A 20,273-nucleotide genomic window follows, 5' to 3' on the forward strand; every position below is an offset into this window, starting at 1 on the left:
AGACTTGTGTGCATATGTCAACAACAAAAGGGAACTGGGAAACACGAAATGGATGATGAAAGTTTTCGAAGCCGCGTTTGATGTCAAGAGATCGTAACTTTTCTTTCAATTTGATGGACATAGTATACGTAACGTGGCATCGACAAACGATAAAGCGCTAAATGCTCAGGAACGTGGAATGAGAAACAAGTTGCCTAGCACCGATAATTGAAATAGGGTAGGTTAACTGGTTCCAAACCACTGGGAGGAAATCATTTCCAAAGCTAGAATCAATTGGGACGCATCCAGAATAAAGGAAAACTATTACCTATTTTCGGAAAAATTTTATTCCATACAAAATATTTTATAGTAAACTATTAAATAACTATTAAATAACTATTAAATAAAAGTCAGATGAAATTGATCTGAAAATTTCTATATTAACAAAACAATGGGGGGAAGTGACACGAAATATACGAATTATTATCGAAAAAAAAGAGTGTTGAGAAACAAATACAATCAATCAAGTCTTGACATGGACAGAACTAACAATGAATTGGAAATCAATAACAATTTAGGTAAAATATTTTTTTCCCGTTTATTGCTTTCTCAGGAATATGTGTAAATTATTCAAAATGAATTGAACTGATCTTAATTTTTCATTTTCTTTTAATTATCCTTACTTTGAATTAATCGAGTAACTTTATTAATGTAGTGGATATTCAATATTTACGCTAAAAGTCTTAATTTCAAAGTTGCGTGTTTCGTAAATATTAGTTTGATAATAGACTCGATAAAAGTACAAGAATAAAATATTCTCTGCTTATCTTCAAGATACGTGTTCAGGATTGACACAAAAATTTAATTTTCTTATTCCCTGATTTCCAGACAAAATTTTAAATTATTCCCTGACCCTAAATAATATTCTGATTCACTCTAAAAATTATTAGATACTGAAAAAAATGTTCTATTACATTTATTTACGAATTTAGTTAAATGTAAAATTATTCAAAAACACCAATGACTTCATTTTTCAATAAATATTTAAAATCATTATTACCCTTCCGTAGAAATTAAAATTTTCCAAAACATTTAAATTCTGTATTGTAACTGTTACTGTAACTTCTTCAAAAATTATTTTCATCATTTCAATTCAATTCTTATTTTCTACAATTTTTTAATAAAATTCTTCTTTAAATCAATTATTTTTAATAAATTTTGAAAAAGTTCTTCTCTTGAGAATTTTCAAATCTATTTGTTAACAATTCAATTTTACGTGAAATTTCGATTATTCGGAAATTCTTCAATTAAATACACGTTAGAAAATACAAACTTGACATAATTTAAAAAAATTTCAATTACATAAGCTTTTTGAAGAAAATTAGTGGCAAAGAATTTTTAATTAAAAGTATGAAAAATTCAGATTTTCAAAGATTTTAATTTGAAACCTTTACAAAATTCAATTATTTCTGAAAATTGCAATTATTAGTAAATTCTCAAAAATTCAATTATTATCTAAAACTTTAAATGAAATTAATTTTTTAATTAATTTTTATTCGAAAATTCTACGAGAATTCAATTATTTAAATACAACTAAAAATAATTTATTCAATAATTGAATGTTTCTTAAAATTGAATTCTTATTCATAATTTTATCAACTAGTTTTTAAATAATTGAATTCTTTAGACGAATTTTAATAAAATTTTTAAAAATTATTACATTATTACATTTTTTTTTAAATTTTAATTTAAAATAATTGAAATTCTGCAATGAGTTTTATTAATTTTGAAAATAATTGAATTATTGCGAAGAATTTTATAAAAAAATTTTAGAACTTTTGATTTTTTTCGAAAAAATTTGTGCAATTTCTATTTTTAATAATTGAATTCCTGCAAAATTTTTATTTTTTTGAAAAAGAATTGAATATTCGTGTAGAATTTTATCAAAATTTATGTTTGATAATTAAATTCTTTCAGGAAATTTGATTACAATAGTAGAATATTGAAAATCATTGAATTAAGAAAACTTTTTGAGAATAAATGAAATTTTTTCAAAAATTTTATTAGAATTTTTGAAAATTGAATTTTAATAGTTTTGAAAATAATTCAATTCTTGTAAATAATATTGTTATTTATGAAAAGAATTGAATTTTGCAATGAATTTTATAAAAAATTCCTGAATATAATTGAATTTTGTCGAAGAATATAATTAATTTTGAAAATAATTGAATTTTTGTGATAAATTTATAAAATTAATTGAATTTTGCAATGATTTTTATTAAAATTAATGAAAATAATTGAATTTTTTAGAAAGAATTTTGCTATCAATTTATAATAATGATTGAAAAGTTGATAATTTTTTCTAAATTTTTTGAAAATTATTACATTTCTGTTAAGAATTTTATTAATTTTAAAAATAATTGAATTATTGCGAAGAATTTTATAAAAAAATTTCAAAACTTTAAATTTTTTTCGAGAAAATTTGTACAAATTCAATTTTTAATAATTGAATTCTTGTAAAATTTTATTAAAAATAGTAGAATATTGAAAATCATTGAATTAAGAAACATTTTTGAATGTAAATGAAATTTGGCCATGAATTTTATTAAAATTTTTGAAAAATGAATTTTATTATTCTTGAAAATAATTGAATTCTTGTGATGAATTCTATTAATTATAAAAATATTTGAATTTTGCAATAAATTTTATTAAAATTCCTGAATATAATTGAATTTTGGCGAAGAATTTTATTAATTTTGAAAATAATTGAATTCTTGTGATGAATTTATGAAATTAATTTAATTTTCCAAGTGAATTTTATTAAAATTCCTGAAAATATTTGAATTTTGTCGAAGAATTTCGCTATTCATTTATAAAGATAATTGAAATGTTGACGACTATTTTTTTTTAGATTTTTTGAAAATAATTGAATTTCTGCGAAGAATTTTATTATTTTTTGAAAATAATTGAATTCTCGTCATGAATATTGTTATTTATGAAAATAATTGAATTTTGCAATAAATTTTATAAAAATTCCTGAATATAATTGAATTTCGGCGAAGAATTTTGTTATTTATAAGGATAATTGAAATGTTTACGAGATTTTGTTTTTAAATTTTTGAAAAGAATTGAATTTTTGAAAACAATTTTTATATTTATTAAGATAATTGGATTCTATCAAAGAATTGCGTTAATTTTCTTATAAATTCTAAAAATTTAATTATTCCCAGTACTTTTCATAAAAATCCCTTACTTTTCCCTGAATTCCCTGATACCCCTGACCTGTGGCAGACAATTTAGTCGTCTGCTTTCCACAGTTAGTGACGCAGTACAAGTGCCTCCCTCTACGCGCGGGAAAGTCTCGTAAAATTTGAATCTCCGTCAGACTAAAATAGAAAATTCGAACAATAAACACAGATATGACTCATTCCTCTAATTGTGACATTAATACCAATTTGTTAGTACATTATCCGAATGTGAATTAGGAGTGTTGAGTTTATGACAGGGATGATGTTGGCCGGCGACAATTTTAGAATTCGACTCTAAAGGGTAAGCGCTTGGAAAGTTCGTTGAATTTACCAAGAAGATGAATAGTTAACAGAACCCTTCTACCCTTTTCTCTCCACACCTACTCCATCTAGTGTTCTCATTTCCCTTTCGACTATGTCCCTGTTTTCTCTCGTTCCCCTTTCATCTCATCTTGATCATGTTTCGTTTCCTTTTCTCTCGCACATCTCACTCTCTGTTAACTGGATCATTTACCAACTGTCAACTACACGCTCTTCCTTCTTCATCGCCTTTTGGTATATAAACATATACACAGATGATTTTCTTCGCATCTCTTAATCCCAATCTTCCTCTGCACTCATTCCTATAGTAAAAATGATTCAGTTTTCGAATCAGTTCGTTTTTTTCGATTTACCCAAAAGGTAAAATATACATTTTGGCGAGTAACGATTTTTCTCTAAAAGAGAGAGAAGGGGGATTTTAATAATATTTTTGATACAGAGAAAAATCTGTCAACCGTTATGATAATCGGAATGACAATTCTCCAGTTTTTCTGACCGTACACTTGCCCCCCTTGTGTTGATGCGCACCAGTGGATGAACGAATTAATCCTCATCTCGTTTCTCATAAACCGTAAAATCGTTTGCTTTTGAATATTATTAATGCTTCGTTATCTTCTTTTAATTACTTTTTTCAAAATTCGGTGAATTTCGTTGAATTTCGACAAATAATTCTTATTTTTACTCCTGTTTCTAGTGTAAATATAAAAATATAAGAATTTATTTTTCTATTTAATTTCCAAAGGAAAAATTTTATGTCTCCTTTTTCGTTACAAGAAATCGATAAGCATTTATATTCCTGAAATGTATGTCTCGATAAAATTAGAGAGGCGTGTGTAGAAAACTTTTTTCGTATCGTTCGCCACGAAAAAAAAACATTGTTAGTAAAATGAAAACGAAAGCGAAGGAGTTCAATGACTGTTGTCACGCATACAACATCAATAATGGTCGATAAAGGCCAAGTTTGTAGAATGTGATAAAAGTGTTCACTTCTTTTTTATTTTATCAAACTTAGACATAATAATTACAAACACGATAATGTATTTTACATTTTAATGATATTTTAATTACACCTGTTTTATTTGGGTCAGAGAATTTACGTTGTTATTAAATTTTTCAAGAATTATTTTTAAAAGAAAAATCAATTGAATAATGACTTGGTCTTTGGTAGAGGTTGGACTTCGCCTTTGGACAAAGGGAAGTTTTATAATTTAGTGGAAAACTTGAGGATTTTGGAGCTTATAGAGGTATGTCCTTGATCGTCTAAATTGAACCCTTTCACCGCAGGCGATCGTGCCCTGTACGACCACTGATGTAGATTTCAATTGAGTAATGCCTACCGATAGGGAAGCGAATAATCCGGCCGTGGTCTATGTGCCCCTGGCAATAACAACCCTCTCACACTTTGATGCATCGAACTAATATTGATTTTATTACCTACGAAAATCAATCCTACGAAGCACTTGCCTCTTGCCTCTTGCTTCTTTTCTCATTAGAATTCATCATCTTTAGTTGAATTTAAACCTCTCCACTTGTGGGAACTTAAAAAATTATCTTTTATGTTTGTTTAATTTCGATTTAACAAGACCAACAGGAGAAGAAACGGTTCGTTTCATCGAAGGTCAATTTTTCCATTAGTTACTAAGGGAAAAATCTGCAAACTAGAATATTTGACTTACCGCTTGTGAGAATATCGAAAAAATAAATTTTCCATATTTTCGAGCAAATTGAAGGGAATTTTTTTTAATAAACAGGATAGTTTTCCTCGTAGCCTAGGTCAATTTTTAAAACTATTTTCATTTCAGTTTTACGAGACAAGTTTTTACTGCGAAACGTGTAGACAAGTGGAGGAGGGATACGTAAAGCGGGATCTAATTTTCGATTAGAACGTGTCTTGCCTCTCAAGTTTCCTCATTTACTTTTAGCTTATCCTACTTAAAATCTTATTAGGAGCGTTAGAAGTTTAGTTCCTATCCTCACATGCTGAATAATAGAAATTCGTATTCTAAATTTTCTACAATAATTTTGCATCCCACAAATGAAAATCAAGAGCAATTATGAATATTATGAATGTTCTGAATATTCTGAAATTACAACAGTCAATCGGTTTGTTAGAGACGTAATTTTTTTTTCGAAAAACGGTTAAAAGATCAAAAGCTCCCGAGTTAATACGGTGCAACACTGCATTCGAGTGGAATAAGCCAAAGCTTAGGTTGCAAAAAAAAAACGAGAAAAAAAACAAAAAGCGAACTTTGGAATAAAATTACTGGAGTAAGTAATTTGAGAACAGTGCTAGTAATTGCCACTTAAAACGCTCAAAGGCGTCGCTCTCTTGCTTCTTTTTAATTTAGCACTTGGCATCAAGCAGCTTGAAATCCTGCCCATGCACAGTTTTTCTTTTCCGTCGCGACTCGCAATCAAAGAAGATCAGAGAGACGCGATTCTCAAAGATTCACCCTGTTTTGTAATCAGTCGCTGTTTCAATCATCTTTCCTTATTCCGTTGTACGTGGTCACCCTTCATGCGTGTATCTTTTTAGTTTTTTCCTCCAGAAAAGACGCTTCTTTCAAGACGTCCTCTCTTCCAGATTTATTATTACGCTTGAAATATAAACTTTCTCTCAAAAATAATTTACCTGAAAGGAAGCGTCCCCTAATGTAATTTTCAAAAAGAAAACTTCAAATTAGATCTAAAGTAGTTGATGATTAAGTGTCACAAGATTTTGTCGCACATAACGAAAAATTTTCTTCCTTTTCTTTTTTCTCTTTCAGTATAGGTAATCTTCCGAGACGTTTACAAAAAAGGTGGTTTTAAGGATAACCGGAAATTCTTTCCTGGATACGATCCACAACCCTTAGTAAACCCTCCAATATTAGGACAATATCTAATAAAAAGAGAATCGAAATGCCCTGAAGGTTTCTCGACAATCAGTCATTCTTTTGCAATAACTTCTAATACCGAATACAAACAGTAAAAGAAAAATAAAAGAAATTTTTGTCGTCATGAAAATGAAAGGATAGATATTTTTTTAAAGCAACAAATTCGAATGGATTAAAAATTTATTCCAAGGGATTTTCTTGGCTTAACGCTTGAACGAACGTTTTATGTATCGAGAATTTATATATACACGCGATTTGTTATCTCAGTGGAGAGACAAGTCAAGCGAATATCTTTGAATCGCAAATATCCTTCTGATAGAAATTCGTGTTTGAATCGAGTGAGACAGTAGTTGATGTAAACATGACGAAACGAGCAGTGGTGGGATCATTCTGTAGGTGATTGCCAGTTCCAGGGATGTCGCTCACCGTCCCTAATAGATTCATTAGGGGGCAACGTTCTAACCCTCGCATTGCAATATAGCCCTCAGCTGCACTCTACCAATCGCTATCATTCCGGATACCACGGAAATCTGATTATCGTCTCTCGTAATCAATATCCCTGAAATTTTCCAAAATTTAATTTCATCTCCACTTCTTTAAAATACTTTCCAGTGGCAGTGAGTAAAAAAAACATTTGATGTAAATTAGAGATTATATGAAAAATTCACTAGGTTGATTTTTCATTTCATCTTTTTATCCGTTTGATAATAATCATTTTACTGGAAATATTCTTTAATCGTTTTTCTGGCGTCTGCAATAGGCTTTCTGTCAAATCCACGATCTTATAGTTTATGGAGTCTACCAACCATTTTAAGGAAGGAGCGAAAGTGCCATTATCTTCAGACTCATCTTTGTCCTGCTAACTCCACGCATCGAACTTTGGAAATTTATTAGAAAATTTTATTTCGATTCAATAAATTCTATTAAACGGATTTTTATTTCTAGTATTAGCTTCACAATTATATTGATTTAGATTAGATAAACACTGACCCGAGAGTTGATCAATATTTGGAGGATTTTATAAAGCGATTTTTAAGACACAAGTTTATGAGTTTTCTATCCAAATGCTTTCGGCTTGAATGGTGAAAGGATCGGGTCCTAAAAGTATTATGGTAATTTAACTACATTTTGATCCTATTATTCTGCACTGCCTGCGTCGATTCGGATTTCTCAAATAAAACTCTATTTTTAAATATTAAGATAAACGGATGAATTTTTTCTGCAGTGATAAATAATTTTTTCTTTTTTTCTACTGTTTCAGATCCATCAGCGTCAGGATCGTCTTGTGAGGAGAACGAATTAGAATTAGCGAATAACAGAAGGCGAAAGAATCTAAAAAACTCTACGACTTTAAGTAAAGTATTAAATCAGGAAAAGGACAAACAGACGAATAGTGTCGTCGTTGATTGCGTTGCCCTGGTTCACCTTCCGGATCAATCTCCAAACGAATCAGCGCATCCGATTCGTCATCCTTCCCCTTATTACTACGGCGATCTCTTCAGAGTTCCGGAACAACATTCACGCACTCAGCCGAATAAATATCGAAAGAGTGTGAGTCTCGATGTACCTGATCACTCTTCAACGACTCCGGCTCTTCATAAAAGAAATTCATTAGCTGGGGATGAAACTCCTTTGCTGCAACAAGGACAAACTTTGATAAATTCGACGACTACAACAACAACTGGAGAGCATGTTCTTCCCTCAGGGAGCGAAGCAACAAACAGCGTGGTCACCGAATGGGATCAGTCTCTCATGCCACCGAATAGACTTCTGAGTCATGATCTATCAACAAACGTCTGCACTTGCATTGCTTCGCCCGAGGAGGATGAGCTAGAAACGCCAAAGCCGCAAATACAGCGGCAAAAGAGCAGAAAATATCGCCGAACTAGAAAAATTGATCCCCAAACGATTCTATTCGAAGACGATAACGATCAGGAAGGTGAGGACGAGGACGAAGAAGAAGAAGAGGAGGAGGAGGGTGACGAAGAGATGGCAAGACAACGTCAACTCTATGAGACTGCATTCGACTGCAAAATCAGCAGATCGGATGATGATCTCGACGATCTTGATCGGGTGACAAATCATCCTGTTTTGCATTCACAAATGCGAACCAGTAATACAGTGCCATTATCCAGAGCAAGTTCATTAACAGAATCGTCCAAACAGTCGCAAGTTCCTCATTCCGGTTCTCAGGCAAATAAGGACCATCGTCGTAAAGTAGTGATCCTCCGCCCAAAGCCAATACCGAGTCATCTAAATCATCAGCAATCGGACACTTTGTCCCAGGACATTGAATCCCTCCAAATAAATTCAAGTGACGAGAAGACTGGCTCCCCAAGATTACCGACTCGTGGCTACACTCCATCGCCGCCGTCCACGGCGCCTTTGCCCGCTAAATTCCACGGAAACAGAGATAATCTCTTACTAAACATACGTAGCGCACCCAATTTGCCTTCTCAACCTGACCATCCGAGATTAAAAGACATGAAATTACCGATTAAGTCACTAAGAGCAAAGGACACATCCCAAAGTAACGAAAGCAGTATTCTAGAAATCAAAAGCCGACCAAAGAGTTTCGTTTCCGAGTCCACCGATTCGCAGAACCGTCGCTTTGGAAAGGATTTGATTTTAGAATTCAAGGGCAGGCCTAGAGAAGAAAGACAGCGTCCGCGAAGTCTAATTCGCGAAAGCAAACCCATAATGGAATTTAAGGGAAGGCCCCATGAGTCGGAGACCGACGCTCCTAAACCTAGAAGCGAACAAGGTTTACTAGAATTTAAACTAAGGAATAACAGACGAAGACCTGGTTATTCGAGTACTGAAAGCATGGCCACGAGTAGTAGCGGTGGCAGTATGGAATCTTTGCGAAGCAGCACTAGCGAAGGAAATAGATCAACAAGCAGCTCCGAAAGTCACCACAGCACTAGTCTCAGTTCCCACAGTTCAGACAGTGGCACTACAAATTGCTTCCACCATCACCACCACCATCATCATCATCACCATCAACAACCGAATCTCTCCGGCTTTCTCACACACCACACAAATAAACTACACATCCTCTCCCCCATTTCCGACAAATCATCCCAAGAACCAGCCTCTGAGACATCGGACAACAACCGAAATAACAATTCCCAAAAAGCATCACCCGAGGATGTAATTACGGAAATTGTCACAAATACCAATGCCACAACACCCACTGATACATCATTCAAGAAACGAAGAACGCCACAAAATAAAAATCTTATTAATCTCGCACTTCAATCATCGTCATCAGGTGATGCAGAAATACAGGGATCGGATAGCGGAATTTCGATAGAGTCACGAACTGGAATCAAGTGTAAGCCGTTTGGCTTTCATGTACCAAAACCTCAATTGGATAACATCAATTTAGTTGATAATGAAACTGAATTATCGGATTTGCCTTTTGACATGCCAAAGCTCCGTCGGAGGAGATTACTTATGCAACAGGACGCCACAACTTCCGGTAGTGCTACTAGTGTTGATTTAAGAGATTTGCCATTTGATATGCCTAAACTTAGGAGAAGATTGAGATGCACACAGAGCAATGAGTCAAGTGCATCGCAAGCTTCGTCCAGTTTGTCTGTTCGAGACTTGGAACCACCATCTGCATTTGGTACGTTGAATTACAAAACTAAATTAGAAAATTTACAAGACTAATAATTCCCCTAAGTCTCTTTCCTCGGAAAAACGCTTCGATTGAATGGACCATGTTAAACTTAGCGGACGGTTCTCTCAAAGAAAGTATTCTCAACCTATCAGAATACAATTTTAAAAACCCTAAATTATGGCCCAAGCCATTAGATTGTTTCCATAAAAATTAGGTGACATCAGTGAATTTCGTCGAATCCTTAATTAAGCAATTATAAAGTGCGTTTTAGATCTTCTTGATTTATATTTAGTTGCAGCATTTCATTACAAAATCGACAGCGGTCGATTTCTATAAATCTCGAAACAAAAAGGCATTCGCACCAGACGTCGGCAAAGTTCGAATTCTATTAACATAAATGTCTTTTCAAATTTAGTTTTCGTATTTTACTATCAGCTATAAAATTTCCTGAAAAATAGGATAAAGTGATAGATATAAAATGGAGAATACTGTTTCTCCATTCGTTTTCGTAACAGGATGGGAAAAAAAACTCGAGAGTAACGTCCGATCATTAAGGTATGAAAAAGTAGTATAATTCCAAGTACCTTGAGGTCATTTGGGATAAAACTATTTACTTCGTCATGATCTAAGAAACTCTGCAATTTGATGTTGCGTTATAAACCTCTTCCAGACCCCGTCTAACAGCGTTAAGCCACACTTAATGTCGACTTCACCTTGGCTTAAGGGCTCAAAGTTAGAAACTGACGCTTCCGGGCTCTTCGCAATTTCTCTAAGTTCAAATCAACATTGAGTAAGAGGAAATTCGTCTCCTTCTGCCTACAAGTATTCGCCGTTTAATCATTACAGGAGAAAAAATCAATTTCTGTTCCAAGTGCAAAAAAAAAAATATATTAAATACTTTTATTTAATTTTTCGTCATTGAGGATTATTCTACCTTGTTTTTCTAAACGAAAACGGATCGTTAAAGTCTCCAATCCATAAATGAATTTAGTGATATAATCGAGATGTCACTCTATCGGAGACAGAGAATTACGATGTTCATCCTTGTGGAAATTCATAGTTGCAATCTCAGTCACAATCAATCTTGTTCGGACCATTTAATGTCAGAATAGATCCACGCGCGGTTAGGTCATTACGGTTCGCACCAAAAAAAGAAATCTTCCTATCATAATCCTGTGCATCCGGTTGACTGAGAAACGACAAAAAAAATTAAATTTCACTTTTAGTTTATCTACTTTGACGACTTTTCGTTAAACAAGAAAAAAAAGAATTCTCTTTTTCGAAATTGTGAAAAGATTTAAATCTTTCTCTGTTGCTTTCATTCTCATTTAGCCTCATTTTACTTGAAACAAAATTGCTATTTTATTTTCTTGGAAATGTGTCGCGCAGACATTTATTTCCTGGCTTAACTTCATAGACCAGCATCGTTATCATTTGGTTCATGTCCAAAGTACCTTGACACAAGTGACTTCGCTCTAATTCACTGGCATTCGTTTTTCCTGAATCAAGACTGAACAACAGTTAACGGGAGACATACAACTATTGGAATTTTATGAACTCCATTAAAGAGAGTCTTAATTATCTCAAAGTGTGGTGAAGGCGAGACTCTGTACTATGTTGTATATTCAATCTCAGCTTATTGTACTAACATCGATTTAGTCATTAGGAAAGAATCAAATTACTAGAATTATTAACAAACATTGCCAAATAATTAAAAGCGGGAGATGAAGTGCATTTATTATTGACTTCATCGATCCAACAATTCAAAGTGCCAACACTTAGTAGAGAACACAGAAATTAAAATTGTATTTAGATAACTCATGCAAATAAGAAGCTAGAAGAAAAATCTCTCACAAGAGAATATCGCTTCAATCTAAAACAAAAAAAATGTAATTCTAAAATATAGAGATAGAATATACGGCATAGGCATCGCAGTCGTGTACAGCTCGCAGGCAGAAGAGAGAGTGACGACTGCGCACGTAGGACGCGCAGCGTCTCTTCTCCCACTACTCGCTCTGGGCCAGCGCGTCGAGAGCGAGTAGTGGGGGAAGAGACGCGGCCTTTATAACTCGCTCGCGCAGTTTTTTCGTTCAGTTCGTCTTGGGATTTACCACGAGGTGCACCTCGGGCTAACAGTAAGGGAACTCAGATCTAAATTCCTTCGGGTGAGAAAGAAGATTTCCGTTACCTGAGTAACATTTCAAGTTTCATACTTTTATCTAGTCATCCATACGATGAAGGGAAAAAGAAAAAATTACCTGGGTTCTCGGAGTTAATCCTTATTTACAAAGTTCAAAGTTTCAGCATTTGCATAAAATTCCATTTGAAGCATTCGAAAATAAGATATTTTATTTAATTCCTAACAAAGTTTTCTTACCATTTTTTCCAAAAAAACTAGTAATCAATAAATTAAAGAAAGAACAATGTCGTCAATTATTGTGAAATAATACTTTTCTGAAAGATCCTTGTTGACAGGATATAAATGAAGTATTTCGCCTGCTATGATGCTCTCCCCAACTGATTCATCCCACCCTAATCCGCGAATGAATTGGTTAGCAAGCATTGGCACCGGCTGGAGAATGAGTCTTTCTGGGTTCATATTTCATGAGAATGCATCAAACATTCCAGCCAGGTTCAAAATACGCCTGTTACAAAGTAGAGGGAAGGCATCTAATGTCATTACACACTTGTAACATCTGCAAGAAAACATGGTTTATTCCCACACGTTTGGATTCTTTACAGGGATAATAAATTTCATCCAAACATTAGGTTTTCATCAGCTTCAAATCTCCCTAGAAAATAATTTTTTTCATTAGTTCTTCATTTCATTACTACATTGAATTTTAATTAGAAATGTATATCTCTATAATTTGTACATCTCTAAGTATAATAATCCTTCGAATGTATCAACGTTTCTAATTTCTTACACCGAATGTTTCTATTCTATTAATTATTTCCATTCGCCAAAAGTAAATTTCTATTTTGTTACAAATTTTCGTGACCGTAATAAATACAAATCAGTCCTGATAAAGATCGCCAAACAAGGGTAGAAACCCATGTTTTCGTCTTGAACAGGAAGTATCCTGACAGCAATAAGTCTTGTGTTCGCGGGGAAAATTAAAAGTCCCTTCTTATTTCTCTTTTTTTTCACTTTAACGTCACATCTCTTCGTTCTTATACATTAACAGGAAATTTCCCCAGAGACATTCGTTTCGTTGCCAATTCGATTTATACGTAGAGTAAAAAAAAAATAAAGAAACTTCTTGATCTATTCAGAAAAATTCTAGAAGAAGGTAAATTAAAATTCTCCTTATCGTCTTTTTCTTAATTTTACGACTAGAGATGAAGCTTCACTTGGCAACTCTTGTGTTTTAAAAGAACTAGAAAATTTTAGAATAGGAAAAATCTACAATTTAGAAAGATTAGTGGAATTAAAAATTGATGAATGTTTTGAAGAAAATTGAAAGACATTTTTGAAAAAACGAAGGGTGAGAATTAAATTTAATAAGACATAGGCAATCTGGAAAAGTAGTTGAGACCCGCGTCTGGTTAATAATTCAGAATAATCTGGAAAAGAGAGGTATTCCGGATTGATGGCGAAGACGATGGGAGTTAGAAGGGAAAAAGAATTGTTGCCTTTTTTCCTGAATCCTTTCTCTGTATTCTAACAATTCAGTTGCTTGGATTTTAACTCTACGTAACATGTGTCAAAAGTCTTTCTTTAACCTTCGTCATGAAGAGTAAAAGTTTTGCGATCAGAAGCAAAGTTTTTTTTTCGTCTCTGGCTCTTAATTCTCAATAAAAGAAAATCGACAGCTTGTCGTAAGCTTTACCTAAAAGAAGGAGATGTTATTGATTTATTCTCTCTTGAAAGGACTCGAATGTATTTCATCATGACTGAAGGAAAATAAGAAAACTATTTTTACCTAACCAGCTTAAATTAAATTCTCTTTTTTTATATATTTTTATATATTCCGGATAGAACAGAATTTAGTTTTTAGAAATCAATTTCCCTCTTTTTTTAGATTAATTACTAATATTTACTTTTGGGAAAATTATTGACAAGGCGTCTAAATGTCTGGTGACTCATTTCAGGCGGCGGCATGGCGAGACCGAAGATGACTCTGAATTTGGATGGCAGTGGAAATGGGGTCGGAAACATTTTTGGAGTAGGAGAAATGAATCAGCTTGGATCAAAGAAACCTGGAGGATTAAGTCTTGGACTTCCTTTGGAGTTCACTGCGTCGAGAGGTGCAGCTGATCTTGTTGATGTTGATCTTCCATTAGAGCGACAAGGGTGAGTATTCTAAAAAATGAATGGAAAATCATCAAATATGAAAATGGGGGAAAATTTTTTTAAATTTATGAATCATTTCTTTTTGTAGATGGTATCATGGATCTATAACACGAATTGAAGCTGAAGCAGTTCTTCGATTGTTACGTGAGGGAAGCTATCTTGTGAGGAACAGCGAATCGACAAAGCAAGATTATTCCCTATCTTTAAAGTAAGTTTTATTTAACTTACAAAAAAGGGTATAAAATTTGATAGTATTTGGGTATTTTTATCTTCTTTTAATTTATTTTTTATTATATTTAATTAAATTTGATTAATAAATTTATTAATTTAATTTTAATTATATTCATTTCTATAAAATTTAAATTGACCGCCAATTTTTCGGAAGGCGGGCAGTTGGAAAAATCGAGCTTTGAATGCGCTTTAAGAATTTTGTACTGGATTTTCAATATTCAAAATGGCGGATCCAATATGGCGACTATTTTTTGATAATTGATTGCCATTCCTTTTAATTTCTTTCTTGGGGTTACTATAATTGTATTTTTGTTCAATCTAACTCTTCAGGAAATTTTTTGACAATTATCTCCATTGTTTGCCTCATCAACTATGAAATTACCACAAATGCTAAAAAAAACCTTCAATTTTTCTATTTCTAACAATAATTTATTTTTAAAAACTTAATTGTAATGAAGAACTGCCATAAAGTTATTATTTATAAATCATTTAATGAAGTATTTTTTAAAATTTTAATTTCAATTCTGTTTAAAATTAGTTTCAATTTTTTAAATTTTAACGCAATTCTTTGAAAGAATTCAATTATCTTAAAAAATATCAAAATTCTTTTCAGAAATTCAATTATTTTCAAAAATTTATTAAAAAAATTCTCTTCAACATTTCAATTATCTTTATAAATGAATAGCAAAAATCCTTGGCCAAAATTCAATTATACTCAAGAATTTTTATAAAATTTATTGCAAAATTCAATTATTTTCATAAATAACAATATTCATCACAAGAATTCAATTATTTTCAAAATTAATCAAATTCTTAGTAGAAATTCAATAATTTTCAAAAAAGTTTCAAAACAATTATCAACTGTTCAATTATCATAATAAATGAATAGCAAAATGCTTCGGAAAAATTCAATTATTTTCATTAATTTTAATAAAAATCATTGCAAAATTCAATTACTTTTATAAATTCATCACAAGAATTCTATTATTTTTAAAATTAATAAAATTCTTTGCCAAAATTCAATTATTTTCAAGAATTTATATAAAATTCATTGTAAAATTCAATTATTTTCAAAATAATTGAAAAATAAAATAATAAAGTTTAATTATTTTTAAAAATTTTTCTAAATTTAATGATATTCAATATTCTATTTTAATAAAATTTCCCATAAGAATTCAATTATTAAACAAACATTTTGATAAAATTCTACATGAATATTCAATTATTTTTCAAAAAAAATAAAAATTTCAGAAGAATTCAATTATTAAAAATCAAATTTGCATAAATTTTTTCGAAAAAAATCAATTGTTTGAAAATTATTTATAAAATTCTTCGACAAAATTAAATTATTTTCGGGAATTTTAATTAAAATTCATTGCAAAATTCAATTATTTTCATAAATAATAGTATTCAACACAAGAATTCAATTATTTTCAAAATAATTGAAAAATGAAATTATAAAATTTAATTATTTTCAAAAAATTTTCTTAATTTAATGATTTTCAAAATTTTACTATTTTAATCTTTCCCATAAAAATTATTAAATAAAATAAAAAAAAAAATTTAAATTATTAAATTATTATTATTATTATTATTTATTATTATTAATAATTATTAAATTATTAAACAAAAATTTTGATAAAAGTCTACACGAATATTCAATTATTTTTCAAGAAAATAAAAATTTCAGAAGAATTTAATTATTATTAAAAAACGTATTTGCATAAATTTTTTCGAAAAAAATCAATTGTTTGAAAATTTTTTATAAAATTCTTCGACAAAATTCAATTATTTTTAGGAATTTTAATTAAAATTCTTCGGAATAATTCAATTATTTTCATAAATAGTAAAGCTCATTGCTAACTTTCAATTATTTTTAAGACTATTTTAATTGACTTCTTTGGAAAATATAATTATTCTTAAAAATTTTATTAAAATTCGTCGAAAGAATTCAATTATTTAAAAATTTGATGACAAAATTATGTTTATAAGAATTCGATTTTAAGAAACATTCAATTATTCAATAAATTATTTATGTTTGTATTTAAATAATTAAATTATCGTAGAACTTTCTAATAAAAATTGATTTAAAAATTAATTTCAGTTAAAGTTTTAGATAATAATTGAATTTTGGAGAATTTACTAATAATTGCAATTTTTAGAAATAATTGAATTATGTAAATGTTTTAAAATTAAAATCTTTAAAAGATTGAATTGTAAACAAATAGATTTGAAGACTCTCAAGAAGAACTTTTTTAAAAATTAAAAATAATTCATTTATAGAAGAATTTTATTAAAAAATTGTAGAAAATAATAATTGAATTGAAATGATGAAAACAATTCTGTAGGGTCAGGGAAAAAGTTAAAATTTTGTCTGTAAATCAGGGAAAAACAAAATTAAATTTTTGTTGCCACCATGAATAATTATATTAATTAAAATTCTAATAAAAATTTTCTTTTCTTCCAGGAGTGCTAGAGGTTTTATGCATATGCGAATTCAGCGACACGAGGATTTAAATGCCTTTATTCTTGGACAATTCAGCAAACCATTTGATACAATACCGGAAATGGTTCGTCATTTTAGCGTGAACCGTCTTCCAATTCGTGGGGCTGAACACATGTGTCTTCTACATCCAGTAATAGCGCAACTATTATAGCGCAACTATCGCAGCGCTCTCTAAAAAGCGCTAAAACAAAAAAAATTTTTCCTTTTTATCAATGAACAATTCACCTTTCTAATTATCCTTTAATTTTCTTTTTTCTTTTTGCAAATTTTGAAACAAACACCCGATTTTTAAATAATAGTTTCAAATTTATATTCTATTTTAAAAAGCAAAATCGCAGGTTACAAAAAAAAGAAAACAAAAGTGGCCTGAACAATAGGACAATAATTTAATTCCACGCATATATTTAAAGAAAAAAAAAAGAACATGATACTTAATTTGTGAGCAGTAGATTATGAAAATAATTTTATTCAAATATTTTTTTTTTGAGATATTTTTTTGAAAAGAACTATTTTCAATATATATATAGGTTTATATAAATGAAAATCTATTCTAAATTTCGTTTCTTATCTGCTCGCTCATTACTCATTTTTTCTTAACGTATTGACAAATTTTTGAAATTTTCTCTCAAATGAAGGGGCAAAATTTGAAAATTCGTCACTGGTTAATAAAAAACAACCACACTTATTGTCTTCCTTGGCAAAAATAGAACGAAACAGCTACCTCCGAAAACTAATTTTTGAATCGTGAATTTTTCCGATGATTCGAAGGTGGATTGGTTGTTTGTTTCAGTAGATTTATTTTTAAGAGCAGATAGTTAAGTTGTAAATAAAAAAAAAGAAAAATGTTAATCAGGGTGAGAATGTAATGTTTCAAAATGAAAAACCCCGATTGTAGTTTAAAAAAAGGAAACAATTTTTGTCGTTCTAAATCTAGTTACAAAAAAAGTTGTATCTAAAAATAAAATTGTTTCTCCTTTGGCAAATCGACTTAAAAATTGTTATCCAAAAAAAATATGAATTTCTTTCAATAAACAAAAATGTCAAGAAAGAAATGTTTGATTTTAAAAATCGGATATTTTCAATTTGAAAATATAGAAATAAAAAAAAAATGTGTGTAAAAATGATTCGATAAATAACGAGAAAAATGCCAAATGCTACTTCTAATCATAATCATATAGTCAAAAAAAAACACTTAGCGTTTATTGCTATAGTGATAGAATAAACGTAAATTAATCAATCAAGAGCATTAGCATTTGATTCGTGTTTTATTTTTTGCCGATAAGCGAAATTAAAGAAGAAGAAGAAAAAATTGTCCAATTTAATGCAAATGTCCAATATTAATTTCGCTTATCATTATTAATTTTTGATGACCTAAGTCATCCGTCCGAATGTTTAAAAAAAAAGAGGAGAATTCTCGAGGGCAACTGATACATATTTTTTCATGTGATATTAATTTGTTACAGAGGTAAAGCCTAGTTTCACCTGTGATCTGTTATTCCATTATTAAAAGAAAAAAAAACCCGTATCTATTGGTTATACGCGTGCAATATCTGTATCGTTTTTTTTAATTTTAAGTGAAAAAAATTAGAGAACGTCCGTGATATAACAATAATTTGAGAGAAATTCGCTTCTCAGCATAAGAAATTATATTTAAATTGTTTGATTTTAAAAATTATACGTGGCGCTCTCTTTGAAAAAAAATATCTTCGCGTCAGTGAATTTGCTCATTTGAATTTTTAATTTTATTCACTATTAATTCTATTTTAATATTTTAGTACTTTAATACTTTAGTGCTTGAGTATTTTAGTATTTTAGTATTTTTAGTATATTAAAGTTTTTAATAATTTTTCTCTCAGTTTTATATAAAAATTTAATAAATTGTTGGAACTTTTAAAAAAAGGAATATCACTGACGCTTTTAGTTTGAATATATACACATTGTACTTTAAGCTGCCAGTATTATTAATTGTAATCAATAATGCATATCCGTGTTAAGAATTAAGACATTATATTGTCCTTATGAGCGATTATTGAAATTATAATAATCTATATATATAAACTTTATTTTACTTTATATTTATTGAGACATGTCGTTAGTTTATGATCGTGAGGTTCTATATGTTGACTTAATCATAAGAAGGTAGAATTTTGTAGAGAGAAAATAGTTTTTAGATATATTAATGTAGTTGTAGTAAGTTTATAATATGGTGTCGTACGTTACATGGTAGAACTAATTGACTAACGTGTAGATACTTCCCGTACCTTGAAATTTATATGAACTTATAGCCTGTAACTGGGATATATACGAATATAGATACGATAAATTTATAAATATGATTAAGCCTAGGGCCGATGCAGCCTTGGAGAGAATGTTTTGTTCACGATGTTAAAAAAAAACAAAAGTAATAATAATAATAAACAACTGAACTGAGTATGTTCGATTTTTGAAATCCCGATACACTTCAAATTTAGGCGGATCCTGAATTAGGATATGGGATGTGCAATAATTAACATCATGTGCGAATGGATATTTTTATTGCTGCAGCAGGCCGCCAATGTTCCAAAAAAAAACAACTACATTAGTTAGTATTATGTATACTGGGATTCCTTCTTATTAATAAAACATTTAATAATTCACTGTCCATAGTGTGTTTTTTTAATGAACCTTGTTCTCTATTTAACAGTTACTAAATCAAATCAAGAAACGAAAAAAAATTTCTACATTTAATATCAAAAAAAAAAAAATCTAACTTATTTTCATATTTTGTCTTCTATCGAGACATTGATAAATAAATCGGATGGAATATTTGTGAAAAGTAAACTAACAAAAAGTAAAAGTAAAAAAATTTTTTGAATAAACCATAATATTTTTGTTTTTCTTTTAACTCGTAGCTTTTGTTAACATACTATTTGGGAAAGGAATTACAGTTTTTAACTCATCATATATATAATTTAAACCAAAAAATTAGTTAGGTATAATAAATAATTTTTTTTTTCATGTTCCAGGAAAACATTTTTCCAAAAATAAGTTTATAAGTATAATCTGTTATAATCTGTTATGCTTGTAGAATTTTTAAATAAAACATGAATTTGAGTTAAAATTTTTGATAATAATTGAATAATAAAAGCATTATAGCTTGATTTTTAGAAATAAATATATTTTGAAATGTTTAATTGATTTTTTTAAA

At 30.0% G+C, this 20,273-nt stretch overlaps 1 protein-coding gene across 1 annotated transcript in view; it reads left to right on the forward strand.

Moving 5' to 3' along the window:
- The window catches only part of LOC122502475, a 156,980-nt gene extending 138,385 nt beyond the window's left edge, over positions 1-18,595 (forward strand). The window contains exons 5-8 of the mRNA XM_043612550.1: positions 7,686-10,058; positions 14,148-14,349; positions 14,438-14,557; positions 17,048-18,595. Coding sequence (XP_043468485.1) covers positions 7,686-10,058; positions 14,148-14,349; positions 14,438-14,557; positions 17,048-17,237 — 2,885 coding nt within the window. The 3' untranslated portion in view covers positions 17,238-18,595. The remainder of the gene's footprint in view (positions 1-7,685; positions 10,059-14,147; positions 14,350-14,437; positions 14,558-17,047) is intronic.
- Positions 18,596-20,273: the final 1,678 nt, after the last annotated feature.

Source organism: Leptopilina heterotoma, unplaced genomic scaffold (assembly GCF_015476425.1).
Source record: "Leptopilina heterotoma isolate Lh14 unplaced genomic scaffold, ASM1547642v1 Lhet_23, whole genome shotgun sequence".
NCBI classification, from domain to species: domain Eukaryota; kingdom Metazoa; phylum Arthropoda; class Insecta; order Hymenoptera; family Figitidae; genus Leptopilina; species Leptopilina heterotoma.